The sequence below is a fragment of the Erithacus rubecula genome (assembly GCF_903797595.1).
Source record: "Erithacus rubecula genome assembly, chromosome: 33".
In the NCBI taxonomy this organism is placed as follows: domain Eukaryota; kingdom Metazoa; phylum Chordata; class Aves; order Passeriformes; family Muscicapidae; genus Erithacus; species Erithacus rubecula.
The window spans coordinates 1,917,500-1,943,697 of record NC_136683.1 but is presented as its reverse complement, the minus strand read 5'-3'; the positions used below and the strand labels follow the sequence as shown (position 1 = coordinate 1,943,697).

The window sequence follows — 26,198 nt, the reverse complement described above, 5'->3', positions numbered from 1 at the left end:
AGACAGCAGGACATCCAAGGAGGGTGTGCAACCACTGCCCCAACCAGCTCACACAGGGGACAAAGGGACACCCCATAATTCCACCACATTCCTCACCCCTTCCCCAGGAACAGCCTGTTTTCAGATCCAGGAACCACATTCCAGCACACCTTGAGCAAACAACCCTGGGAAACAACACCTCAGCAGGGAAATGACCCAGGTGACCCAGGCAACACCCAGCAGAGCAGGAACACACAGAAGAAAAACCAGCACTGGCATCCTGCCTTTCCTCTGAGCTGCCAGAAATTAGGGCAAATTTTGGGGGATCACATTTCCCACTGCATGGAAAAGGATCCACAGTGCCACCCCCAGCATTTTGGGGTTTTTTGGTTTTTTTTTTTTTTTTAGGTTTGAGACAAAGGAGACACAAGAAAGGGGAAAAAAATAAAGAAAGGAAAAAGAAATCTGAGTTTGGGTTGCCCAACATTTTCAGAACACAGGTTATTCCCAAAATTTCATCCCATTCTCAACAATTTCATCCAATTCCCAGATTTCATCCTATTCCCAAAGGATTTAATTCCAATTCCCAAAGAATTCCATTCCCAAGGGATTTCACCCCATTCACAGGGATTTAATCCAATTCCCAAAGGATTTCACCCCACTCCCAATGATTTAATCCAATTTCAAGATTTTATCCAATTCCCAAAGAATTTAATCCCATTCCCAGAAATTTAATGCAATTCCTAAAGGATTTAATTCCATTCCCAGAGATTTTATCCAATTCCCAAAGGATTTAATTCTATTCCCAAAGATTTAATCCCATTCCAATATTTTATCCAATTCCCAAAGAATTTAATCCCATTCCTAGAGATTTTATCCATTCCCAGGGAATGATCCCAGCACTTCCTTCACCTCTAGTTCAGATTTTTTTCCCCCAATTTTCAGACCAGGGTGTGGTTATCACATTGGGGTTTTTTGTTGGTGTGCTGGTTTTAATTTGGGGATTTTGTTATTTTTTTCCCTCCAGATTTGAAACAAAGAAATCAAAAAAATTAAAGAAAAAAAAAATCCAAGCTTGGGATGTCCAACACTTTCAAAACACAGATTTGCCTCAACACCTTTCAAATTCCACTCTGATGATTTTTAACCCTTTTTGGGGTAACTCTCTCCATTTTCAGCTCCAAATCCTTCTCCCTGCTCCTGCCTGTCCCCTCTAAGCTGAGCCAGGAGCAGATCCCAGGCAAGCTCAGCTTAACAAAACCCTCCTGGAATTTTTTTAATCCAATTTCTTCACTTTGAAGCTTTAAAAAACACACACACACAGCTGATTGTGCCTTCAGACCTGGGATCACAATTTCCAGATTTCAGATCCCACTTTTGAAATCTGGGATCACTTTCCAAATCTGGAATCACAATTTCCAGATTTGGGATCATTTTCCAAGTCTGGGATCCCAATTTCCAGATTTGGGATCATTTTCCAAATCTGGGATCACAATTTCCAGATTTCAGATCCCACTTTCCAAAATCTGGGATCACATTTTCCACATCTGGATCACACCTGCCAGGTCTGAGCTCCCACTTTCCAGATCTGGATCACATTTTCCAAGTCTGGGATCACAATTTCCAGATTTCAGATCCCACTTTCCAAAATCTGGGATCACATCTTCCACATCTGGATCACATTTTCCAGATCTGGGATCACATCTTCCACATCTGGATCACATTTTCCAGATCTGGGATCACATTTTCCACATCTGGATCACATTTTCCAGATTTGGGATCCCATCTTCCACATCTGGATCACATTTTCCAGATTTGGGATCCCACCTTCCACATCTGGATCACATTTTCCAGATCTGGGATCCCATTTTCCACATCTGGATCACATTTTCCAGATTTGGGATCACACCTCTTGCCCAGCTGGGTCAATCCCTTTGACCCCCAAGACCTGAAATCCCTTCCCCCACCCTCTCCCCCTCCTGGCAGGTGCCTCCTGCTTTTCTCCCAACCAGGAGAAAACACCCCAGGCACCTTTTCAAACAGCAAGAAAATTAAGGCAAAAACCTCACTGAGAGAAAAGACCAACCCAACTTTGCCCAAATTAAGGTTTTGGGGGTGTGTTTGCTGCAAAAACTCAAACAACTATTTGAATTCTGGTGCTCCCATCCCTATGGTAGAGTGAAATTCAATCCATTCAGCCAAAAAAAAAAAAAAAAAAAAAAAAAGACAAAAAAGAGGAAAACCCCCAGCTGAGAGTGCAGCTACCCTGCCAACTTGCTGGTGACAAGTGAGGATTTCCTCTGAGGCAGATCCTGAGGTGTGGGGATGTGATCTCCTGTCACCAAATTCTTGTCAGACCCTGCACTTGGCAGCTGCTTGTTCTTCATCTTAGCCTTGGCCATGTTGTAATCACCAGAATCAAAATATTTTTGCTGGAAGAAAGAAGAGAGGAGAGTTTAATGAGTATGCAGCAAAAATAAAAACAGCACAACCACAAAAAAAAAAAAATCCTTCAGGGAATGTTGAGATTGCTGCAAACCAGGTTATGAAAACATCACCCCAGCTGGGGAAATTTGAGTTCAAGTTGCTTTCCAAGCCCTTGGTGACTCAGGCCAGGTTTGGGTGGCAGCTCCTGTGACACAGACAGGACTTTGCCTGGCTGCCATTGACCTAATCCCAACCCAGGAGCTCAGAACTTTTACCCCAAGGAACAAATTGTGCTTCCCAACAGCTGCAGGGAACCTCCCCAGTTCAAAGGGTGGTTTGGTGGCTTTTTTTAGGATTTCTTGGAATTGGTTTTTTAAGCTGTGGTTTGATAATAAATCAATTTTTCCTAGTTAAATCCCTTTTGTTCCTGATGATGTTCAAGGATTGATCCCTCCCAAACCAGGAGAGTTTTGTTCTTTTGCCTGGGCAGGTGAGCAGGGATTTAATTCCATTCCCAGGGATTTCATTAAATTCCTAAAGGATTTCATTAAATTTCTAAAGGATTTCATCCAATTCTCAAAGGATTTAATTCAATTCTCAAAGAATTTAATTCCCATGGATTTCATTCAATTCCCAGGGATTTCATGAAATTCCTAAAGGATTTCATTCAATTCCTAAAGGATTTAATTCCATTCCCAGGGATTTCATTAAATTCCTAAAAGATTTCATTAAATTCCTAAAGGATTTCTTTCAATTCCTAAAAGATTTCATTAAATTCCTAAAAGATTTCATTCAATTCCTAAAGGATTTCATCCAATTCTCAAAGGATTTCATTCAATTCTCAAAGAATTTCATTTAATTCCTAAAGGATTTCATTAAATTCCTAAAGGATTTCATTCAATTCTCAAAGGATTTAATTCAATTCATAAAAGATTTCATTCAATTCCTAAAAGATTTCATTCAATTCCTAAAGGATTTCATCCAATTCTCAAAGGATTTAATTCAATTCTCAAAGAATTTAATTTAATTCCCATGGATTTCATTCAATTCCCAGGGATTTCATGAAATTCCTAAAGGATTTCATTAAAATCCTAAAGGATTTCATTTAATTCCTAAAGGATTTCATTCAATTCCTAAAGGATTTCATCCCATTCCCAAAGGATTTTGTTCCATTCCTAATGATTTAATCCAATTCCCAAAGGATTTCATCTCATTCCCAGAGATTTAATTCCATTCCCATTAATTTAATTCCATTCCCAAAGAATTTCACCCCATTTCCAAAAGAATTTCACCCTTTTCCCAAGAATTTCACCCCATTTCCAAAAGAATTTCACTTTTTTCCCAAGAATTTAATCCAATTCCCAAAGAATTTCACCCCTTGATCATTCCCAGGGAAAGATCCCAGAATTTGTTTCACCTCTAATTCAGAAGTTTTTCCCAATTTTCAGTTTTGGGACTTTTTGTTGATGTTAGTTTGAGGGTTCTGTTATTATTATTTTTGAGACAAAGAAAACACAAAAAGAGAAAAAAAAAAAAGTGAAAAAAATCCAACTTGAGATTCCCAAATACTTTCAAATTCCACCTTGGTGATTTTTAACCCTTTCAGCTCCAGCAGCACAAATCCCTCTCCCTGCTGGGGGGATCCCTGGATAATTTTTGGGAGTTCTGGGTTGATTTTTTGGATTCTTTAGGGACACTCACATACCCCTTTCTGCAGCCTCTTCATGAGGAAATCAGAACCTCCAGGTTTCTGACCCAAATTGGGATATTTGGCCTTGAGTTTGGCCTCTTCTGCCCTCTCTGGGGAAATGGTTTTTTCTTTCTCCTGAGTGTCCTAAAACACAAAAAGTTGTTAATTTCTTACAGCTTCACATTCCTGCTGGAACAAAAAAAAAATAAGAAAATATTCCCAAAACTTTTTTTTCTTTTCTTTCAGCAGCCTCATTTTCACTCACATTGATGTTTGGTTTGGTAAATTGAGATTTTAGGTGAATTTTAGGACAAAATTCTTCAGGAAAATTTGGGCACAGGTGCCCAAAAAAATCTGTGGCTGCTGATTTCTCACATCACCCTGGGAGGATATTTTGGTATCCAGGTTGAATTTGAAAGTTCTGCTGGAGAATTCTGGAAGTTCCAGTTGGGATTTTAAAAAAAGGATTTTCAGATCCTCAACAGGATTTTGAGTTCCTGGGAGGAATTTTTGATTTTCAAGAGGGTTTGGGGATCTTAGGGAGGATTTTAGGAATTCCAAGCAGGAATTTTGGGTATGCTGGAGAACTTTGAAGGTTCTTAAATTTACACCTTAAATAAATTTATATCTTAAATAAACACCACCAGTTCTCCTTTGCCAGTTACTCCCATCCCAGTTCCCCTATCCCAGTCCATCCCCTCCCAGTTTCCTCCATCCCATCCCAGTTATCTCCATCCCTGCAGTCTCCCATCCCAGTTACCCTATCCCAGTTACCCCCATCCCAGTTTCCAAATCCCAGTCCCATCCCATCCCAGTTACCCCCATCCCAGTTACCTCCATCCCAAACCTCTCCCATCCCAGTTACCCTATCCCAGTTACCCCCATCCCAGTTTCCAAATCCCAGTCCATCCCATCCCAGTTACCCCCATCCCAGTTACCTCCATCAATGCTCTCTCTCATCCCAGTTAACTCCACCCCAATCCCTTCCCATCCCAGTTACCTCCATCCCAGTCCCTTCCCATCCCAGTTACCCCCATCCCAGTCCCTTCCCATCCCAGTTAGCCCCATCCCAGTCCCTTCCCATCCCAGTTAGCTCCATCCCAGTCCCTTCCCATCCCAGTTAGCCCCATCCCAGTCACCTCTATCCCTGCAGTCTCCCATCCCAGTCACCTCTATCCCTGCAGTCTCCCATCCCAGTTACCTCTATCCCAGTACCTTCCTATCCCAGTTACCTCCACCCCAGCCCTTTCCCATCCCAGTTTCCCAATCCCAGCCCCCTCTTATCCCAGTTACTTTCACCCCTGTCCATCTCATCCCAGTTACCTCCATCCCAGCCCCATCCCATCCCAGTTACCCCCATCCCAGTTACCTTCACCCCAGCAGTTTCCCATCCCAGTCACCTCCATCCCTGCAGTCTCCCATCCCAGTTACCTCTATCCCAGTCCCTTCCCATCCCAGTTACCCCCATCCCAGTTACCTCCATCCCAAACCTCTCCCATCCCAGTTACCTCCATCCCAGCCCTTTCCCATCCCAGACCATCCCCTCCCAGTTACCTCCATCCCAATCCTCTCCCATCCTCTCCCATCCTCTCCCATCCTCTCCCATCCTCTCCCATCCTCTCCCATCCCATCCCATCCCATCCCATCCCATCCCCATCCCATCCCATCCCATCCCCACTCACCCCCCACGCCGCCATTGATCCCAAACCGGAAGTCCCGCCCCCTCACACCCACAGCCAATCAGAGCCCGGCACTGCCCAGACTGACAGCAGAATCACCCAATCCCCGCACAGGGCTGGGATGACGGACGTGCGGCCGCACACCCCGTTCCTCCCCCGGGGGTTCCCGCACCTGTTTCTCCTGCCCGCTCTCCTCCGTGAAGGCGCCGGTACCGAGCGGAGCCGCCATGGTGGCAAAGCGGGGGGGGAGCTCCGCGCTCCCTCCGTGCGACCAAAATGGCCGCCAGCGCCTCCACCGCCTCAGCGGTGTGACTGACAGCAGCGCCAACCAATCAGCAAAGAGAGCAGCCTGTAGTGACGTCACGCCTAGCCAATCAGCGCGTGCGGGGGGCGGTGCTTAGGTGCGGGGTGGTGCAAACAAAAGATCTAGGATAATTGTGATTGACACATCCATTGGCCAATGGGAAGCGAGAAATAGCGAGTGGGCGGAGCAAAGGCGGAGCTTCAGGTGCTGCACTCCCGCAGGGTCGCGGGTTCGAGACCGGGGCCGGGGAGATGCGGGGGCACAGCTCTGGGCTGGGGATGCGGGGAGATCCCGCACGGCAACGACCGCGCAAAACCCTGAAACCACCCCCAGAAAGGCTCCTGGGGGAGGAGGGACCTCACCCCCACCCAGCAGGGAGCATCAGGACAAATGACAGTGACAGGACACCATTGTCACCCTGGGCACCTCCCACCAGCAGCTGCACCCACTGAAACACAGACAGACCCCGCGGCTGCAGAGAAATATGTTTAAGTGAACTACAGGAGAATAAAGTGAGGGAGGAAGGAATAGGGATGTGAACAAAAATAATCACAGTTTAACTTTTTTTTTTTTCCTTACTGGAAAGAGCAGCTGAGCCATGAGGGCACAGCCTGGGGGTTCTTGCAGAGCTGCTCCTCCATGGAGACACACAGGGGGGTGACAGTCAGGAATGGGGGTGGTCCTGACTGCTCAGCATCCCCAAAACCCACCCTAGGAAGGTGTGAGTTCCTCAGGGGAACCCACAGGCTGTGAGAGGCACCCAGGAGTGTGTCCCAGCCCTGTGTGTGCCGAGGTTTGGCCTCTCCAAGCAGCTCCTGCATCACCCCCAGCTCTGCACTGGCCTCAGAAGGAAATCCCCAAGGGCAAGGAGTGAAGAGCTGCTGCCACCCCTCCCTGGAGGCTGCAATGGTGGGGGGCTCTCACCTCCCACCCCAGCCTGGCGAGGGGAAACCAAAATCCCCTGATCCCTCCCCAGGCTGAGCCCACCCAATGATACTTTATGGGCTCCCACCACTCCAGCAGCAGCAACTTTAGGACTTATTAAAAGCCGCCAGCACAGCCCAAATCATCTCAGTGCCCTTGGCTTTGGCAGCTTCCACCTCAGGGTCCATATCCAGCAGGTCCTTGGTCCTGTTCATGGCCAGGTCATACTTCTCATCAGCCAGGCTGGCAAAAACATTCTCCAGCACGTCCGAGGCGTGGGCCAGCACCAGCAGGGCCAGAGTCCTGCGCTCCATGCGCTGGGGGTCGTTCACCCAACGCTCCAGCACGCTCTCCTGCAGCTTCTTCACCAGCCTCTGCTTCTCAGAGGTGTTGCTGACAGGGTGTGTGGTCATGTCAAAGAGCAGGAAGTTCTGTTTCTCCGTGGTCAGGATTCCTTTCTCCACCAGAGCCTTGGCCAGGCGCTCCCGCACGTTGCGGAGTTGGTACTGCAGCTTGAAGGGGTTCCAGGTTTCTCCTGAAGGGTGGGGACATGATGGTTAAGTTGTGTTTCTCCACCTTTCCATGCTGTCACTCTGTGATGCAGGAGTTCTGATGTCTTGGCCTGACTCAGATCTGCCAACTGTGTTGGGTTGATGTGGATTCTGTCACCATCTGTTAAACCAGCTGGGGCAGTGACCTTGATCTCCTGGCACATATTATCTGCTAATGGGCCAGCTTTAAACCAGCTGGGGCAATCATCTTTATCTTTCCACAGCCCATCCTCCCTCCAGGAGATATCTCCTGTTCATGGCCATTGAGTCCCAGTGCATGACTGATAAAATTCCATCATCCCACTGGGAGATGCTCCAGCCAGGGGAGGAGCCAAGCCTTTCCTACCCAGATAAAAACAGATTTTGGACACCACTGAATTCCAGAGGAAAGCCAGACCTTTCCACATCATTCCTGGACCTTCAAAGGAAACTGCACCTTCTCCAGCTGAACCACATCTGCCACTGCAGGAGGATGCAGCCACCATTGAATGGGACTGCTGCCAACACCCTGACTGACTGATGGGGTGTCAGCTTGGATTCTGGCAATGTTTTGGGATTGTTCTTTGTAATGCTGTATTTCTATTTTAATTTTCCTAGTAAAGAACTGTTATTCTTAATTCCCATATTTTTGCCTGAGAGCCCCTTAATTTCCAAATTATAATAATTTGGAAGGAAGGGGTTTACATTCTCCATTTCAAAGAGAAGCTTCTGCCTTTATTGGCAGGCACTTGTCCTGCAAACCAGGACACCATAAATCCCAGGAAAAATTATTTTCCAAATCTTCCACCCATTTGTTACCCCAGGCTTGGTGAGGAACTAAATGGGAGTGAGGTCCAAGATCTCCACCAAGCTCAGAAAATCCTTCTCAGCCCCCACATTCAGCCTTCCTCAGCTCTCCCCACCTCCAGAGATCCAGGACAAGGATAGAGAGATTTTGAAGGGATTTGAGGCTCCAGAGTAGTTTTGGGATTCTCCCTCCATAACATCCTGGAACTCTAGATGGATCTGGGATCCTGGCTGGGTTTTGGTGGGTTTGAACAGGTTTGGAGGGATCTGAGACAATGAAATTTCCTCCTGGCCCTACCAGTGAGCAGCTCTATCCAGGTCTGAACCGTCTCTGCCGTCTCCGTGGCCTTGATGTGCCGCAGGGTCTCATCCAGCAGCACGTCCCCAGTTGGAGCATCTGACTTGAGCAGCACCTGGGAGGAGCAGCAGCAACACAGGGTCAGGGATGAGGAGCTGTGCTGGGTTGGTGTGACCAGAAATGTGGATTCTGTCACCAGCTGTTAAACCAGCTGGGGCAGTGACCCTGATCTCCTGGCACATATTATCTGCTAATGGGCCAGCTTTAAACCAGCTGGGCAATCATCTTTATCTTTCCCATGACCCACCCTTCATCCAGGAGCTATCACCTGTTAATGGGCCATTGTTTAAAACTGGGTGTGGCAGCAATTCTTATCACTGTGGGAGATATCTCCTGTTAATGAGCCATTGTTTAAAACTGGGTGTGGCACTGATCTTTATCTCCTGGCACATATTATCTGCTAATGGGCCAGCTTTAAACCAGCTGGGGCAATCATCTTTATTTTCCCACAGCCCATCCTCCCTCCAGGAGATATCTCCTGTTCATGGCCAGTGAGTCCCAGTGCATGACTGATAAAATTCCATCATCCCACTGGGAGATGCTCCAGTCAGGGGAGGAGCCAAGCCTTTCCTACCCAGAGAAAAACTGACATTTTGGACACCACTGGATTCCAGAGGAAAACCAGACCTCTCCACACCATCCTTGGACCTTCAGAGGGAAACTGCACCTTCTCCAGCTGAACCACATCTGCCCCTGCAGGAGGATGCAGTCACTGCTACCAACATGACTGATAGGGTATCAGGTTGGATTCTGACTCTGTCAGTGTTTTGGGATTGTTCTTTGTAATACTGTATTTCTATTTTAATGTACCTAGTAAAGAACTGTTATTGCTAAATCCCATATCTTTGCCATGAGAGCTCCTTAATTTCAAAACTATAATAATTAGGAAGGAGGGGCTTTACATTCTCCGTTTCAAAGAGAAATTAATTATTCTTTTGGCAGACACCTGTCCTTCAAAACCAGGACAGGAGGGCACTGCCAGGGCTCCTGCAGCAGCCTCACCTTCCTCTCCAGCAGCCTCTTCTTCCTCAGGGCCAGGGGCTCCAGGCGGATGCGGCCGCGCAGAGCCAGCTCGATCAGGATCCCTCCCCGCAGCCCCGAGGAGATGCAGTCATTCCAGAAGGAGGTGTAGCCCTGGGGAAGATGATGAGAAAGAATTTTTCCTCTGTTTAGCTTCTCAAACCTCCTGGCTTGCTTGGATGCTGTCACAGGGTGTAAAAATTGCAAGGAAAAGGGAGCAAAGTGGGATCATTTCTATGGGTACAGCAGGACTTTGCTGATGTTCTGCCAGGCTTTGTCCCTGTGGATAGGGGAGCTGCAATCTGTTCTTCTCCATGAAGAAATTCCCCCTCTCAGCCCCAGGATCCACCTGAGAACATCTGGATGTACCAAGAAATCAACATCAAGCCTGGTAGAAGCTTCCCCACAAGCCATGGGGAGTTCTCACAGGAGTTTCATCGAGCCATGGAATGGTTTGGATTAAAAATCCTTCAGTGACACCTCCCACTGTCCCAGGCTGCTCCAAACCAGCCTTGAACATTTCCAGGGATCCAGGAGCAGCCACAGCTTCTCTGGGAACTCTGTGCCAGGGATTCCTCACCCTCACAGGGAGGAAAGAATTTGGGAAAGAAGAAGGTGCAAAGGTTTTGGGAAATACAACCCACAAAAAAACCAGGAATTGAAACAAGAATTTGGCTCAGGAAAGAGAGGACAGAGGGAGATCAGACACATAAAAGGGAGCTAAAAAAAAAAAAAAAAAAAGAGAATGTTCCAACTTCCACTGTGCATAGGACAGTCCTGGGCTGGAATTACAGATTCCAATTGGAATTGGGAGAAAAAAAAAAACAAAAAACAAAAAAACCACCTGGACAAGAAAGGGAAGTTTCAACAACACTCAAGTGATGCTTTCCAAGAGAGCTGGATCTGCTTTGGAGCAATGGGGCAGCACAGGTGACCTCTCCCCTCCCTTCCTCCATTCTTTCATTCCCTGATGAGAACAAAGCCCCATTGTTTCCTTCTGTTCTGCTGAGCAGCAATTCCTTGGATTTGAGGAGCAGCCAGGGCTCAGGGAGAGGCTCAGGGGGCTGGGCTGGAGTTTGAGCTGTTCCCAAAAGAAGGTTGATCCCAATGAGCTCAAATCAACAACCTGGGAGACCCCAACACATCTGGAATTGGCTCCTGGTGGGAAATTCTGCTGGATGGAAAACAGGGAGGGAAGAACAGGTCTAAAAATTACCAGGAGACTGGGACAAAGTGACCTTGGGAACCCTCAGTCCTCCCCCAAGGAAGGTTTTTCCTCCCTGTGAGTGAATTCCCATCCCCAGTGGATCTGTTTGGGAAGGGCTTGTCCATAAAAAAAAACCCCTTAAACTTTTATTTGCTTTCTTCATTTCCTTGTGAGGGAAGACAAAGCAACCTTTCATCCCTGCCCTCCTGCTTTCCACTCCTGAGTTTTGCTCCTGCCTTTACAAACAAGTTTTCCAGGAAAGGGTGTGAAAAATGAGCAAAGGTTTCAATTTCCTGACCTCGAGGGCACGTTGCCCCTAGGAAATTTCAAATTCCAAACCAGTTGAAAGCTCCTGGGTTATTTCCAGTTTCTGGAATCAGACTGGTTACAAAAGCCAGGCTGGTTTGCAGCCAGCTCCTCCTACATGGACAGACTGGTACTTTAAATAATGAAATGACACCGTGAGCTCATTGAATTTGGCAAAAATTGTCTTGTTTTTCCCCAGTCATCAAACCATGAGTGAACACCCAAGCTGTGAAAACAGAGCCCAGCTCAGGGCCAGGCTGCTGCTGCTGCCTCTGGCCTGAGGTACAGGAATGTGGAAGGACAGGATGATAAAAAAAAAAAAAAAAAAAAGAAAAGCATGACAAGTTGTTTTTTTTTTTCCCCATATCTGTAGAACTCTCCCAGGTTCCTGGTGGTTGAAGGGCTGTTCCCAGGATATATTAACCAAGCCAAGAACACCAAACAACCCTCAGGAAAAAAAAGCAGCTCATGGCACCCCACTCCCAGGCTGCTCTCAAATATTTGCTCCAGGATTATTTGCACTGTGTTTCCTTTATAGCCTTGAGCTCCTACCACTTCCTAGTTGGTTCCTAGATTTTATCTGGGGTTCTCAAACAGGATAGTCACTGTCACAGCCCACAGCTCCCCTGGGCTGGGTCTGTGTGACAGCTCAGCACCAGCTGGGACCAACCCATAACAGCAGAGCCCTGTGGATAAAAGGTTCAGGAACTTCATAAGAGTTAAATTCCATCCCCCAAGGATTGAAGAGAAGGAGAATCAACCACCACCAGCTCCTCAGGAATCAGCTGGAAAAGATCTCCAGGATCACTGAGTCCAATCTTGATCAAACTGAGTTCTGGGAGATGGAAAGTTGCTGTAGAGAAGAACTAATTGGCTTTCCCTAATTTGCAATTCCTCATTACTTGTCAGGAATAGCAGATTTTAGAATTGTGGAATGGTTTGGGTTGGGATGGACCTGAAAGATCAATAAATGCCATTGCCATGTCATGGCAGGGACACATTCCACCAAACCTGGCTGCTCCAAGCCCTGCCTAATCTTGGACACTTCCAAATCCATGGAATAACCTGTGCCAGGGCTTCACCCTTCACCCTCATCAAGTTTTCCCCAAGCTGATGCAGAAGAAGGATGCAGGGCTGAAAATAAATCACCTTCCCTTTCCCCACAGCTCCTTCCAGGCAGAGCTGATAAAGGAGTTCCCAGCAGCTGATAAGCACAAATCAATTCTGCTTGAGCAGGATCCACAGGGAAGTTGTGTCTACTGACAGCTTGTAAAACAGATCCTACAAAATCAGGTTTTCTTGCCTTTGTGTCATCAATTGCAGCCTATCCCTGAGACCAGATTTCCTGATTTCTGCCATTTCCTCACCTACCAAAAGCAGATTTTTATCTATGGGACTGGACAAATTGCCCAGCAATCCCACAAAAACATGACAACAAAATAACAATTATTGATGACTACAAAGAAACCGTGCCATAAAAAGGAGCTGCAAACCAAAGTTGGGTAGAGCATGGAGTGCATTGCCCTGTCTATATAAAAAAAAAAAAATCTAAATTTTGCTGAATATCAAGACTTACAACAAGAACAACCCATCCAACCCCTTTAGCTGCTCACCTCTTTATCCTTCAGCCCCAAAAGCAACACTTCCTCCATCAGGGTGAGCCTGATATCTTTGGAATCATCAGGATCATCCTCATTCAGCTCTCTGTCTGCAGCCACATCCTCTTCACTGTCTGCTTTTTTATCTGAATTCTTGTTGTCCACCCGTCGGCCCCGGTGTGTCAGCGTGGTCATTTCCTGCAGGGGGGGACAAAATGCTGAACCCCCAGACCCAAATCATCCCCCAGGATATTAAGGGATGTCCCTTGTGCCCAACATTTGGGTAGATGTCACCTCTCAGAGTGTTGGGACAGATGCTGTGGGGATATGGGTTGTTTTCATCACATTTCCACCTCGGTTTTTTTTCCCAGATTTTCCCCTAATTTTCAATGTCATCCCTCCCCCTCATATTGTTCCCCATTTCCTCTCATTTCCCCCCTTGTTTCTCCCCCAATTTCCATCCCATTTTTCCCCATCCCTCCCCATTTCCTCCCTCGCTTCTCCCCCATATTCCATCATTTCTTCCCTCATTTCAACCCCATTTTTCCCACATTTTTCCTCATTCCCACCTCATTTTTCCCAGATTTTCCCCCAATTTCCACCCCATTTTCCACACATTCCTCACCATTTTCCATTTCCTCTCTCATTTCAACCCCATTTTCCTCATTTCCACCTCTTTTTTCCCAGGATTTTCCCCCAATTTCCACTTCATTTCCCACACGTTTTCCCTACATTTCTCCCCATTTTCCATCATTGCCCCCTCGTTTCTCCCCCATTTCCTCCCCATTTTTCATTTCCTCCCTCATTTCAACCCCATTTTTCCCAGATTTTCCCCCAATTTCCACCCCATTTTCCATACATTCCTCCCCATTTCCCCCCCTCATTTCTGCCCCATTTCCTCCCCATTTTCCATCATTTCCTCCCTCATTTCAACCCAACTTTCCCCACATTTCCACCTCATTTTTCCCGGATTTTCCTCCACATTTCCCTCATTTCCCCCACATTTCTCCTCATTTTTCCCGCATTTCCCCCACTTTTTCCCCCCACCCGGAGGTGACACGGGGGACAGCAGCGTCCCGGGCCTCCCGCCTCACAACGCCGGCCTGGCTCTGCCTCACACCCCCAGCTCTGTCCCACCCCTCACGGCCCCGTGGGTGACGATTCGCCCCCTCACGAGGGCTGGGTGCTGTCGGTGCCCCTCGGTCTCACCGCTGTGCCCGGCGGGTCCGTGCGGGCCCGGCCGCTCCGCTGCGCTCCGGGGCCGCGGGCAGGAAAAGGCTCCGCGGAGCCGCCGCCGCTTCCTGGGCTCCTCTGGCCACGCCCACGCGGGGATCTGACCAATGGGAGCGCGCGAGTTGGGTAGAGGGCGGGATTTCCTGCTGTCAGTTAATGGTGGCTCCGCCCCCCGCTGGCGTGTCCTGTGTCACTCCGTGTCTGTGTCGCGCTCCATGTCCCTCTCCTGTCCTTGTCCCGTGTCCCATCCCTGCTCCATGTCCCGTGTCCCATCCCTGCTCCATGTCCCGTTCCTGTCCTTGTCCCGTGTCCCATCCCTGCTCCATGTCCGTTCCTGTCCTTGTCCCATCCTTGCTCCATGCCCCGTTCTTGTCCCGTGTCCCATCCCTGCTCCATGTCCCGTTCCTGTCCTTGTCCCGTGTCCCATCCCTGCTCCATGTCCCGTGTCCCATCCCTGTCCCACCCCTGCTCCATGTCCCGTTCCTGTCCTTGTCCCGTGTCCCATCCCTGCTCCATGTCCCGTGTCCCATCCCTGCTCCATGTCCCGTTCCTGTCCTTGTCCCGTGTCCCATCCCTGCTCCATGTCCGTTCCTGTCCTTGTCCCATCCTTGCTCCATGCCCAGTTCTTGTCCCGTGTCCCACCCCTGCTCCATGTCCCGTTCTTGTCCCGTGTCCCACCCCTGCTCCATGTCCCGTGTCCCACTCCTGCTCCATGTCCCATTCCTGTCCCTGTCCCATCCCCGCTCCATGTCCCGTTCTTGTCCCGTGTCCCACCCCTGCTCCATGTCCCGTTCCTGTCCTTGTCCCATCCTTGCTCCATGCCCCGTCCTTGTCCCCTGTCCCATTCCTGTCCTTGCTCTGTCCCATTCCCGTTCTTGTCCCGTGTCCCATCCCCGCTCCATGTCCCGTTCCCGTCCCTTCTCCCATTCCGTGTCCAATCCCTTTCCTGTCCCTGCTTTTCCTGCCCTGTCCCTCCTCCCATCCCATCCCATTGATCCCATCCCATCCCATCCCACCCCACCCCATCCCATTGATCCCATCCCATTGATCCCATCCCATTGATCCCATCCCATCCCATCCCATCCCATCCCATCCCACCCCACCCCATCCCAGTGATCCCATCCCAGTGATCCCATCCCATCCCATCCCATCCCAGTGATCCCATCCCATCCCATCCCATCCCATCCCATCCCATCCCATCCCATTGATCCCATCCCATCCCATTGATCCCATCCCATCCCATCCCATCGATCCCATCCCATCCCACCCCACCCCATCCCATCCCATCCCATCCCACCATTAACCAAACACGCTGCAGCCAAAGGTGAACGCATTTTAATAGAGGACCAATGATGAACATTCTTAATTGAAAAGTCAAAACTGTTCCCCGAGGCAGCCAGGTAATTAAAAGTTAATTTCTGATGCTGGCACCGTGTCCAACCTTTGCCATTAATTGTTCTAAGGACACTCAGGTGCTCCCAGGGCTCTCACACCTCGGAACAGATGGTGCCATGGATACCTGGCATCAGAAATTCCTGCATTCTGGCAGGGAATCTGCAATTTAAGGCATGAAGAGGGCTGGTTTTTCACCAGAGTGTGGTGCTTCTGGTTTGGAAGAAATGTAAAGTATCCAACTCCTTTAACTCGGTAGGAAAAACAAAAACTGTAACCCCAAAACTGTAACAGTCAAACTGCCAACCCAGCCCTCTGGAAATCCTCCTAAAACTGGAGAGGTTCTGGGTTCTGGAGGGGATGAATTTTTACCATCAGGATCAACCCATAAATCCCCAAATCCAAGGATTACTGATCCCACACAAAATAAATTTAGAATCTTTCAGCTGAGCTTCCTGACATTTTTAAAACACACTCCCATGGAACAGAAAAGATCTTTAAAAACCCAGCTGGGAGTGGAGAACTCAGATGGGCACCTAAAATTGTTCCTTGGGCTCACTGAGCTTCCTCCTTTTGGGCAGCACATCCTGGCTGGAGCCCAGCTCAGCCTGGTGCACCTGGAAAAAACAACAGGTGGAATTACAGCAATTCTGTGGGGTGACAACAGAGCACAGCCCAACTTCAGATGGGCAGAGTGGGACAGATGTGCAGGAACAGCTGGATATTATTTCTTAGCAGAACTGAGTAACTGAAGGAAGGATGGGATGGATTTCTGTTGGGATATATTCCTGTTGTCACAGCACAAGGAGTTGTGGGTTGAGAGTGAAAAGGGGAATTTGAGGTTGGAAATATGGGAGAAATTGTTCCTTGTGAGGGTACAGATAATTCCATGGGTGTATCATCCCTAGAAGGCAGCAGTGCCTGTCAGAATGACTTAATTAAGCAAATAAAATTTTTTTTTTTTTTTGTGGAATGAAGGAATCACAGAAGCAAGGTTATCATTTTGAACCAATGTTTCCCCAAGGAAGCATTTGGTGAACTGTGATCTCTGCTGGCACAAACTCCAAAAAGTTTCCTGAAATCTTCCTCAACCTGAATTATCAGTTTCTCACTCTTTGGGAAAGAAGTGTTGAATTAAATGGGAATTTAGGAAGTGAGAATTAGGAAGTGATAAGAATTTCATTCTGTCAATAGCAAAATGCATCCAAGCTCTGAGTTTTAGTCACTGTTTGGAACAGAAATGATGAGAATTAAAGAAAAACTGATACTCACAATGCAGCTTTGGAATATCTTCCCACTTCTTGTCCTGCTCTCTGACACAATCAGCTCAGATGTTTTACGAGTCAAATGATCAACCTGAAATCAAAAAATTAATTTTTGTCTTGTGAGAGCAGCAAAAAACACTGGAGACCACAGCAAGGCTCAGTGCTGAAATATTCACTGTTCTGTGCAGTGCCTGAGCCAAAAATTAAAATATTTCAAGTGTTTAAATGGTGATAATCCATGGAAGTCACAGCTTTTCCAGTTGGTTTTATACAGTAAATCACTCACAGTTATCCTGTTTTAAGAAATCTTCAGGACCTGTGTGAAGCAATCCTCCATGTATAAATGCCACCAATTTCTACATGCAGGGGATATAACCTGAGTTATAAACTGGAATTTTTACAGTTTTAATGATCTTTTAAACAAGCTTTGGTTTGTTAGAATTAAGAGTGGAATTCCTCTTAGGTAGTTTATTAATATGGAAATGATATTTCCCCTTTTCACTGGGTAACAGTCCCAGCATCTGTTTGTTTTGAGAGTTGTATTTCAAAAGAACAATTTTTTATCAGTGCTTTACAATAATTTTGGAAAACACCAAGAAATAAAATGATGAAAAGGAATTTTGTTGCTGGGAAACACTGACTGTGGGAAATAAGACATCATGAATCACTCCAAAAAGAGAAGTAAAAAAGTAAAAACTGAAGATATCAGGGCAAAGTTTTCATACCTGAGGATTAGAATCATGAGGGGGAGTCTGAATCCCTCCAGCTTCCTCTTCATGAGCTGAATTTTTTTCTGAAAGAAGGAAAAGAGTTTAATAAAACTGTTAAAAACAGCACATCAACAACCCAGAGCAAAACCACCTGCTCTGCCCCTCAGGGAACATTTTTGAATTGCTGCTTCCAGATTTTTTTTTTTTAATGTCCAGCATTTCTTTAATTCCAGCAAACTTGGAATTGATTAAATCAGTTTTTTTTTCCAGCCTCCAGCTCACTGCAGAGTCCACATGATGTCTGGAAAAAAGGAGTTTGATCCCAGCTCCTTTCACACACACACACACAAAAATAAAAATAAAATTTGTCAATTCTCTAGGACAAGAAATTTGCTGGATTTTTGCATAGTTTCAGAATTTTTTTTAAAAGAATCAGACACAGCTTCATGTGGTTATTCCAGTTCTGCAGCCTATTAGAATTGTTAAGAAAGAAATTCTGACCTACATGTGTTGTATTTCCATATTTTCACCATTATTTTCTAACAGCACAGAAATGGCAGCAGGTTTGGCAAAGCTGCACATGGTTATTTCTCAAAAAAATAAAACAAACCCAACACAAACCATCCTCTGGTTTATTTAAAATGTGAAAAGGAAGTTCCTGAGGACAAATTTGGTGTTTTGTTTTGAGTTGGAGACAGTTTGGGTGCATATCTTGGAGCTCTGAATAAAAAACAGGAGTTGGGAGCTACCAGGGAACATCCCAAATCCCAAATTATTTAATGATTTTATTTAAAGTGTTAGGAAAAACTTGAGGAAAGTCATTTTTGTGTGATTTATATTAGCAAAAATAATTTGTTAGAATTTGTATCTGTTGAAGTTCTCCTACAAAGAAAGTTTGAGGGAGTTGGGATTGTTCAGCCTGAAGAAAAAAAGGTTCCAAGGAGAATTCAGAGCTCACAATCAAACAGGAAACAGCACAAAAAAACACAGAATTTTTCATAAAACAAAAAAGACATTCTGGTGGAATTAATGCAGCAGGAGCAGCTCCCAAAAAACCAAAAAATTCCTCTGATGTTCTGAATTCCTCCACATTTCCTGCTGAATTAAAGCTCAAAAAGCTGAAATAAAAATAAAAACCAAAAAATAAACAGACCCAGACCATTGGTTTTTACACAGAGAATTTTGTTTCTTACCTCTGCAACAGTAAAAGCTTAATGTGTAAACAAAGTGTTATCAAAAACTAAATAAATCAGTAATTATAAGGAACAAAAAGAGTAGAAAAAGCAAATACAATTTATTTCTAAATATAAACCTCATTCAGTTTAGCTTATCTGATAAAATGGAACTGAAGATCAGAATTTTGGACATGAAAATCTTTTCATGTTTTAACATGTTAATTATGTTTTAACATGTTAACATTTGTTAACCAAGTGCTTCACTTAATGAAACCCTGACAGAAAATAAAGGCACAGTCATATATGTGAAGAAAAAAATAAAAAATTAGAATATAGAAAATAGAGAGTTTTGTTTGAGTAACATCAGGAAAGAGGGAAAAAAATCTACAAAATTACCTTGAGTTTCTGAAATATTCACATGATTCTTATCTTCCACTTCATTTTCTGAGCCAGGATCCTCCTAGATGAAAAAAATCAGTTTGTCACTTCATGCAGGGACACAAGGAAGGAGGTTTTTACTCAGATGATTAAGGACACATTTATTAGATGGATTTGTGGGGGGAAATAAATTGAAATAAATGATTGTGACATGGGATCAGAAGTTCCATCTGTGCACAGGGCAGTGTCCTCATGGCTCACCCTAATTCAACAGTGTCAAGCTGCAAATTGGAGAAATAAAGGGAAAAAAAATGGATTTAAAATAAAGAAAAAAATGGATTGAAGATATATTACCCCTGTCTGAAATTAGAGGGGGTTATGGTTGACACACAGTGAAACAATATTTTTTTTTTCTAGATGATACATCACCAAATAAAAAAAAATCTGTGTTTTTTACTAGATTCCCTCTGCTGACTGCACTCACCTGGAGAGGCTCAGCATTCTCCTCCTGCTGCAGGATATTCTTATCAACATTTTCCATTCTTTGTTTCTCAGTGGTGATTTTCAATTTCAGCAAATGGAAAGATGTTGGCACTTCCCCCACATTCAGGTACATGGGTTCCTCCCTGAAGAGCAGCCCCTCATCTTTGGCCTCTTTGAATCCTGGGGGTTGGTAATCAGGGGGTGTCACTGCAAAGAAAAAAAAAAAATCATTTAATGTGTTAGAATGAAATTTGTTGTTGAAAAAAAACTTTTTCCCTTAAAATACAGAGAGTTATTGCAAAAAAAAAAATTTTGAGGGGAGGGGTGTAAGCAATATTTAATTAGAGTAAATGTTTTTCTGTTTTTGCACAAAAGGAAAAGTTCAGTTGAAGGTTTTTGGAAGAGGTTGTAGATACAGAAAATAAAAGTTGTGATTTGTCATTGTAAGGCAGCAACACTCTCCAAAAGCAGAGCCAGACTGAAATTATTCTATAGCCTAAGATACTCTGGGAAACTCCCAAGTTAATAAATCCAAAATGAAATGAGTGCTAGGATTGTGTTCCTGCAGTGAGATCACATCCCTTCCCCTTGGAGATTCCAAACTGCCACAGAAAAAAAAAAATTAATTAACAAATCCCAGCAGCCAGCAAGATTCTAGAGTGAAAAAAACCCTTTAAATTCATCTTATTCCACAGTGCCACAGACAGAGCAGAGCAGGTTTTCCCAGCCTGGCCTGTTGATGTCACTGATTTTGGTTTGACAGGAGTAAGAAAAGCTGAACTGGAAATTTGGGGTCATTTCCCTGAGGATAGGTGACTCAAGGAAGAAATCACTGCAGGATTTTAATTGCTGGTTTGAGATTCTAGGAAAAAAAAATTCTTATGTGAGGAAATATGCAATGGGGAGAGGATGAAAATGTGATCAGCAGAAATGCAGATTTAAAAACCAGATGGATATGAACCTGTCTGGGTTCACAAAGCATATTAATTATAAAAAAAACCTCATTTCTTGTTGTTCAGAGCTGATCAATCATTGCCATGACAATGTACCCTCATCATAGTAGAGCAGTTTCATGGTGAGGCAGACATCATTGGGCAGAGGGCTGAGGTTCTGCATCAGGATGAAAATCTTTCTGATGAGGAGGATGCTGGCTTTCTTGGTATCTGCACAGGGGATGCTGGATTCTGTCTTATCTTTGCTAAAAAAAACCAGACAGATCAGTTTTTTAATTGATTTTTTATATAACTTGATGTGGTTAGAAATGTGTATTCATCACCATTTGTTTGGGTCTTGCAGTGTCTGTGTGGTGGAGGAAGGTCTGGATGTGAAGTTATCAGATTGACATTGAGCATCATCTAACTGGATATTAAAATTATAAGTATAATCAAAAAAAAAAAGATTAATTGCATTTTAGCAAGTTGTTTAGTTAAAAAGCTAACAGGTGAAATGTAGAGTTCTGATATTCAGGTGTGTCTCAGGGGGTTGTACCTGCCAAAATCCAGGAGTGGCCCATTCTGGGTGTACTTGAACTTGAAGTGGTAACACTCTGTGACTGTCTGCAAACAAAAAATAGGAATTATTTAACTCATCCTAAACACTCCTGCAATCATTTATTAATTAAAGAAAATAACTACAACCCAACTCCATCCACTTGCACCTGCTGAATCCCAATCCTCTAACAATTATCAGTAAAAATACTTAATAAAAATGATGATTCTTTCCTATGAATCACCATGATAAAATAATTGGAAATATCAGCTGAAGTTTCTAGCACAAAATATTCCAGTTTCAATCACTGGGTGGTGACACTCAGTGGATTTTGAGTTTTTCACAAAAAGTTTTATAAATTTGTTAGGCAGAGTTAGGATGAGGAATTTTTATGGACATCTCACTCTGCAATGATATTTTGGTTTTTGCAATTCCACACTGATTCCAGTTATTTTTACACCTGGTATTTCAACCTCTTCTTTTTTTTTTAAAAAATGTGCATATTAAATATTCCTGCTTGTACACAAATTTCATTATATTCCTATTCATCAATCATCCCATGAAATATTCCAGATTTACCTGAGGATCTTCTGCCTGGGTATAGACCTGCATTTTTTAAAAGAAAAATAGAAGAATCCAAATGAGAAAACAGCACATCCCTCAAAGAATATCCCTTAAAATTATGTCCCTGCTTTTGAGAGATACTCACTGCAAGGACAATCTGTCTCAGCTGTCAGGAATATAAACAAAAGAGAAAAAAAAAATAACATTAGAGATATTTCATTGCTTATTTCTGCTGCCCAAATTGTTTTGTCTCTCTAAAATCCAACACAGGCAAAGTAAAGCCTGTTGTAAGAAAAACACCCTCAGATCTTTGATTTTCTTTGCTGTTTATAAGAATTTTTTTGCAGCTGAGCTCAGCTAATCCCTGAGCAGCCCCATAACTACACTGAAAATGGATTTTAATTTAATTAACCATTTTAATTGAAATGAGATTGGAGGACTTACATATTTCTTCTGCAAGGCATCATAGCATCCTAACATCCTGCAAAAATCAAATTTTATTATCCACTATTATCACTTGGTTGCTCACTAAAACAAATAGCAGCAAAAAGTGAAACTCTTTGTGTTTATTCTTAATGTGTTAGAGCAAGAAATGACAGTTATTAAATAATTTTATCTTATTAGCAGTGATATAAGCAATGGTTATCTTGGTAACAAATCACCCCAATCTCTTGAAAGAATAATTAAAAATAAAATGTGTAGCTAAATAATTAAAAAAGAAAATGTGTATGTAAGTAAATTCAAAATAAAATGGGTAGTTAAATCAATTCAAAATAAAATATGTAGTTAAATAATTAAAAAATAAAATGTGTATAAGTAAATTCAAAATAAAATGGGTAGTTAAATAATTAAAAAATAAAATGTGTATAAGTAAATTCAAAATAAAATGGGTAGTTAAATCAATTCAAAATAAAATGTGTAGTTAAATAATTAAAAAATAAAATGTGTATGTAAGTAAATTCAAAATAAAACGGGTAGGTAAATCAATGAAAAATAAAATGTGAAGGTAAATCATTTATTAGTAAAAACATATTGCAATATTTTAAACATTTTCCAATACATTTATTCATTTATCAGGGGAGCACTTGCTCTGGTAGCAGAGGGATGGAGGTTGGAGATTCAAAGTTTATTCCAACCCAAATCATTCCATAATTTCATCATAAATCAGAAATTTCATCATAAATCAGCTGAAACACAAACATCTTTATTTACATTTCTGCCATTTCCTTTTTTTTTATAACATCCAAACAGTGAATCAAAACTTACCCTACTTTTTTTTTTTTCTGATGTTTCTTTGTCAACAAATAAAAATTGGATGTGAAATAAAGATCACTCACCTGAAAATTCCCAATATGTATCACCCCTCCTTCCCAAAATCCAGAATCTGTCCTGCTCAGCCTCATTTCCCCTCCCTTAATTAAATTCACACCATTGATTAGGACACAAATGAATTATAATAATAAACTTGGTGCCCTAAAGGATTTTTTGGCATCCAGCTCCAACATTTCCATGCTCTCATTCCACCAGGATCTGACCCCAAAATCTCACTGACACTTTGGTTTCCTAAATCATGGATAATCCATGAGGAAATTCCAATTAAAAACAAAAAAAAACAAACAAGGACAGCACCAGGAAATAGATCTCAGAGTAAATATGAGCACAAAAGAATAAAAAATAGAATAAACAGCTCAGCCCCCAGCTGTGCTCTGCTTTGGAAAAAGAAGCTTGACAAGTCCCACTCTTAAAAAAAATTTGTGAGCAAAAATCTTTAAATTTAAGATGCAAAATGGTGGCATTGAGTTTCCTAGTTAACTAAAAATTAGTTTTGCATTTCTGTGCATCCATGAGCACCTAGAGGAATGAATGATACACAGATATTCAGTATTTCTATAATAAATATAATTGTGCTCTCCTAAGCCCTGAGCTGAAAACACAATTGTTAACTTGTTCATGTTTATTAATTGTTAATATTTTAATAATTGTGACACAAATGTGGGCTGCAAGAGAATTTTTACCTTTTATCTACAAATAACCAGGAGGAATCTTTGAGCACCTGTGTGCTGGAATCAAACCTACCATTTCACCAGCTGGGTAGAACCAGGACAGTTCTTGTCTTCTCTCAGAATTTTAACACAGATATCTCAAAAAAAAAAAAAACAAACAACAAAAAAATACATATGTTTACTTAGGACAAAAATGCAATGAGAATTTCATTGCCTAAAAGAAAAAAACTAAAATTACCATCAGTGAGAAACATGAGTTGGCAACAGCAATACCAAAATTTAATTAATTCATTAGCGAAGCTTTTATTACAAGCACTGAAATGACATTAATTCATGAAAAACACCAAGTTTAAAAATAAAAACGACTCCATGACATCAATTTTTTTTGCAAATTATCATGGAAACAGCTTTTTACCATCCATATATCTGGTTCCATAAGCACTTTCAGGAAAAATTCCCCTCAGGTAGGTGATGCAGGACACTGCCACTGCCAGGAGCCTCTTCACCAGCATCAGGGATTGCTGCTCTGTGGCTATTTTCTTGGGAAATACAACTGCACTCTGAAAAAAAAAACACAGAAAAATCAATTAAACCTATAGCAACAGACCCAAAGAGGTGATTTATAAAGTTAAATATATTCCTTGCACTTGGTGTTACAATATTTGTAACACTGCTGGTTTCTACCAAGCAGGAGACAACAGAGATCAAATTAATTTTCTAATTTTTTTTTTCTATATATTCCTTCTTCATAATTAAAATACTGAATTAACTTGCTGTTTTCACCTGTAAAAAAAAATATCACAGGGCATCAAAACTCCCCCATTTTCCTCATTACTGAAATAAATAAAAACATACCACAGAATTCCTTTGCTTCTGAGCAGTTGCCATTGTGCAGAGACTCCTGTACCTGTCAATGAAACACCTGAATTAGCACCTGGATGAGGAGAAAAACCCAACCTGCAGCTCTCCACCTTCTCCAGGGCATTCCTTGCATTTAAAAACATTTCCTGTATAATTTACCAGCTCTAAAAAAAAATGTAATTTTTTTACCAAACAGAGCAGGATAGTTCCACTAATCATCCCCAGTAGAAGATGCTTGATTTTCACAGGAGCACAGGCTTCCCCCTAAGTCTAGAGGATAGATTAATAAACACATTTATATCTGTATTTATATAAAATATAAATTTCCAAAGGCATTTATTTTCAGTGTTAACTGGCACCAAACCTATGGGATTTTCAAAGGGCCACATCCCATTCTTGAATTGGTTTTATCTGTAATTAAATGAGTATGGAAAGAACAGAACTCTCAACACCCAGAGACTGATTCCACACCAGCCTTCTCTCAAATTCAGGAATATCACATAGATCCAGTCCTGAGGCCATGGAAAATAATTTTCCCAAATTAGAAGTGAAAAGCACCGAGTTTCCCCTCAGAAATCCTCCATAATCCGCCTCACCCACCATCCCAGCCCGCTCAGCGGCCTCAGCCCAGAAAACACCACCTGCTGCTTCAATGCAAACTGAGGATGAAAACGCGAAGATAAAAGTGCGAATTGAGAAATAATAGAGGGAAAAACTGCAGAAAATGTGAGGCGAGAATGGAGGTGAAGGAACCGCCCGCCCTCACCCTCAGGGCGCCTTTTCCCGCCTTCGCCCTCAGCGGGTTCAGCAAAGGGGCCGCGTATAAACGCACGGGGTGAGGCTCCCTAAAAGGCAAACTGAGGATGAAAACACGAAGATAAAAGTGCGAATTGAGAAATAATAGAGGGAAAAACTGCAGAATGTAAAGCGAAGGAACCGCTCACCCTCAGGACGCCTTTTCCCGCCCTCAGCGAGTTGGGCTGAGGGGCCGTGTGCAAACGCAGTGGACAGGACTCCCTAAAAGCAAAATGAGGATGAAAACGCGAAGAAAAAAGTGCGAATTGAGAAATAATAAAGGAAAAACTGCAGAAGAATGTGAAGTGAAGGAACCGCTCACCCTCAGGGCTCCTTTTCCCGCCCTCGCCCTCAGCGGGTTGGGCTGAGGGGCCGCGTATAAACGCAGGGGGTGAGGCTCCCTAAAAGCAAACTGAGGATGAAAACGCGAAGATAAAAGTGCGAATTGAGAAATAATAGAGGGAAAAACTGCAGAATGTAAAGCGAAGGAACCGCTCACCCTCAGGACGCCTTTTCCCGCCCTCGCCCTCAGCGGGTTGGGCTGAGGGGCCGCGTATAAACGCACGGGGTGAGACTCCCTAAAAAGCAAACTGAGGATGAAAACACGAAGAAAAAAGTGCGAATTGAGAAATAATAGAAGGAAAAACTGCAGGAGAATGTGAGGCGAGAAGAATGGAGGTGAAGGAACCGCCCGCCCTCACCCTCAGGGCGCCTTTTCCCGCCTTCGCCCTCAGCGGGTTGGGCTGAGGGGCCGCGTATAAACGCACGGGGTGAGACTCCCTAAAAGGCAAACTGAGGATGAAAACACGAAGAAAAAAGTGCGAATTGAGAAATAATAGAGGGAAAAACTGCAGAATGTAAAGCGAAGGAACCGCTCACCCTCAGGACGCCTTTTCCCGCCCTCAGCGGGTTGGGCTGAGGGGCCGCGTGCAAACGAAGGGGGCGTGGCTCGCCCTCAGCCGGCGTCGCGCGTTTCCCGCCAAAATTTCCGTTATGCATTCGTTAAATGCATCAAGCTGTTG

The 26,198-nt window shown here is 43.9% G+C and overlaps 3 protein-coding genes across 4 annotated transcripts; all 3 read right to left on the bottom strand.

Annotated features, from left to right (window-relative positions):
• Positions 1 to 2,068: 2,068 nt before the first annotated feature.
• On the bottom strand, positions 2,069 to 6,106 carry ENSA (endosulfine alpha). Of its 2 annotated transcripts, none has more exons than XM_079329524.1 (3): positions 5,779 to 5,833; positions 4,112 to 4,240; positions 2,069 to 2,411 (listed from the first exon to the last, which is right to left on the bottom strand). In XM_079329524.1, exons 1-3 carry the CDS (start codon positions 5,791 to 5,793, stop codon positions 2,241 to 2,243), a joined length of 315 nt encoding a protein of 104 aa, XP_079185650.1. In that variant the 5' UTR covers positions 5,794 to 5,833; the 3' UTR covers positions 2,069 to 2,240. The 2 variants fall into 2 exon arrangements, with proteins under 2 accessions (XP_079185650.1, XP_079185649.1); XM_079329523.1 differs by lacking the exon at positions 5,779 to 5,833 and adding an exon at positions 5,948 to 6,106 and having other exon boundaries at positions 2,071 to 2,411.
• Positions 6,107 to 6,552: 446 nt separating this feature from the next.
• GOLPH3L (golgi phosphoprotein 3 like) lies at positions 6,553 to 14,148 on the bottom strand. Its single transcript, XM_079329522.1, has 5 exons — positions 14,039 to 14,148; positions 12,845 to 13,027; positions 9,701 to 9,832; positions 8,639 to 8,753; positions 6,553 to 7,538 (listed from the first exon to the last, which is right to left on the bottom strand). Exons 2-5 carry the CDS (start codon positions 13,022 to 13,024, stop codon positions 7,111 to 7,113), a joined length of 855 nt encoding a protein of 284 aa, XP_079185648.1. The 5' UTR covers positions 13,025 to 13,027; positions 14,039 to 14,148; the 3' UTR covers positions 6,553 to 7,110.
• Positions 14,149 to 15,954: 1,806 nt separating this feature from the next.
• On the bottom strand, positions 15,955 to 25,900 carry HORMAD1 (HORMA domain containing 1). The gene is made up of 14 exons (XM_079329532.1): positions 25,878 to 25,900; positions 24,376 to 24,427; positions 23,936 to 24,080; positions 23,594 to 23,657; positions 21,962 to 21,998; positions 21,663 to 21,683; positions 21,533 to 21,559; positions 20,954 to 21,021; positions 20,515 to 20,663; positions 19,467 to 19,672; positions 19,001 to 19,064; positions 17,445 to 17,512; positions 16,727 to 16,810; positions 15,955 to 16,071 (listed from the first exon to the last, which is right to left on the bottom strand). The coding sequence occupies exons 2-14, from the start codon at positions 24,406 to 24,408 to the stop codon at positions 15,991 to 15,993; spliced, it is 1,047 nt and encodes a 348-aa protein (XP_079185658.1). The 5' UTR covers positions 24,409 to 24,427; positions 25,878 to 25,900; the 3' UTR covers positions 15,955 to 15,990.
• Between the last annotated feature and the right edge of the window lie 298 nt (positions 25,901 to 26,198).

Bases quoted from the DNA above. Each gene is read 5' to 3' on its own strand.
- ENSA (XM_079329523.1), bottom strand. From the start codon at position 6,004: ATGGCGGCTCCGCTCGGTACCGGCGCCTTCACGGAGGAGAGCGGGCAG. The intron at 4,241-5,947 runs GTGCGGGAACCC...TTTGTGTTTTAG, and splicing joins AGAGCGGGCAGGAGAAACAG to GACACTCAGGAGAAAGAAAA. The intron at 2,412-4,111 runs GTATGTGAGTGT...TCTTTCTTCCAG, and splicing joins TGAAGAGGCTGCAGAAAGGG to CAAAAATATTTTGATTCTGG.
- GOLPH3L (XM_079329522.1), bottom strand. From the start codon at position 13,024: ATGACCACGCTGACACACCGGGGCCGACGGGTGGACAACAAGAATTCA. The intron at 9,833-12,844 runs GTGAGCAGCTAA...CATCTTCCCCAG, and splicing joins TGGGGCTGAAGGATAAAGAG to GGCTACACCTCCTTCTGGAA. The intron at 7,539-8,638 runs GTAGGGCCAGGA...CCCACCCTTCAG, and splicing joins CTGGATAGAGCTGCTCACTG to GAGAAACCTGGAACCCCTTC.
- HORMAD1 (XM_079329532.1), bottom strand. From the start codon at position 24,408: ATGGCAACTGCTCAGAAGCAAAGGAATTCTGTG. The intron at 19,673-20,514 runs GTACATTGTCAT...TTTTCTTTGCAG, and splicing joins ACTGCTCTACTATGATGAGG to TGACACCCCCTGATTACCAA. The intron at 16,811-17,444 runs GTATGAAAACTT...TTTTGATTTCAG, and splicing joins CTCATGATTCTAATCCTCAG to GTTGATCATTTGACTCGTAA.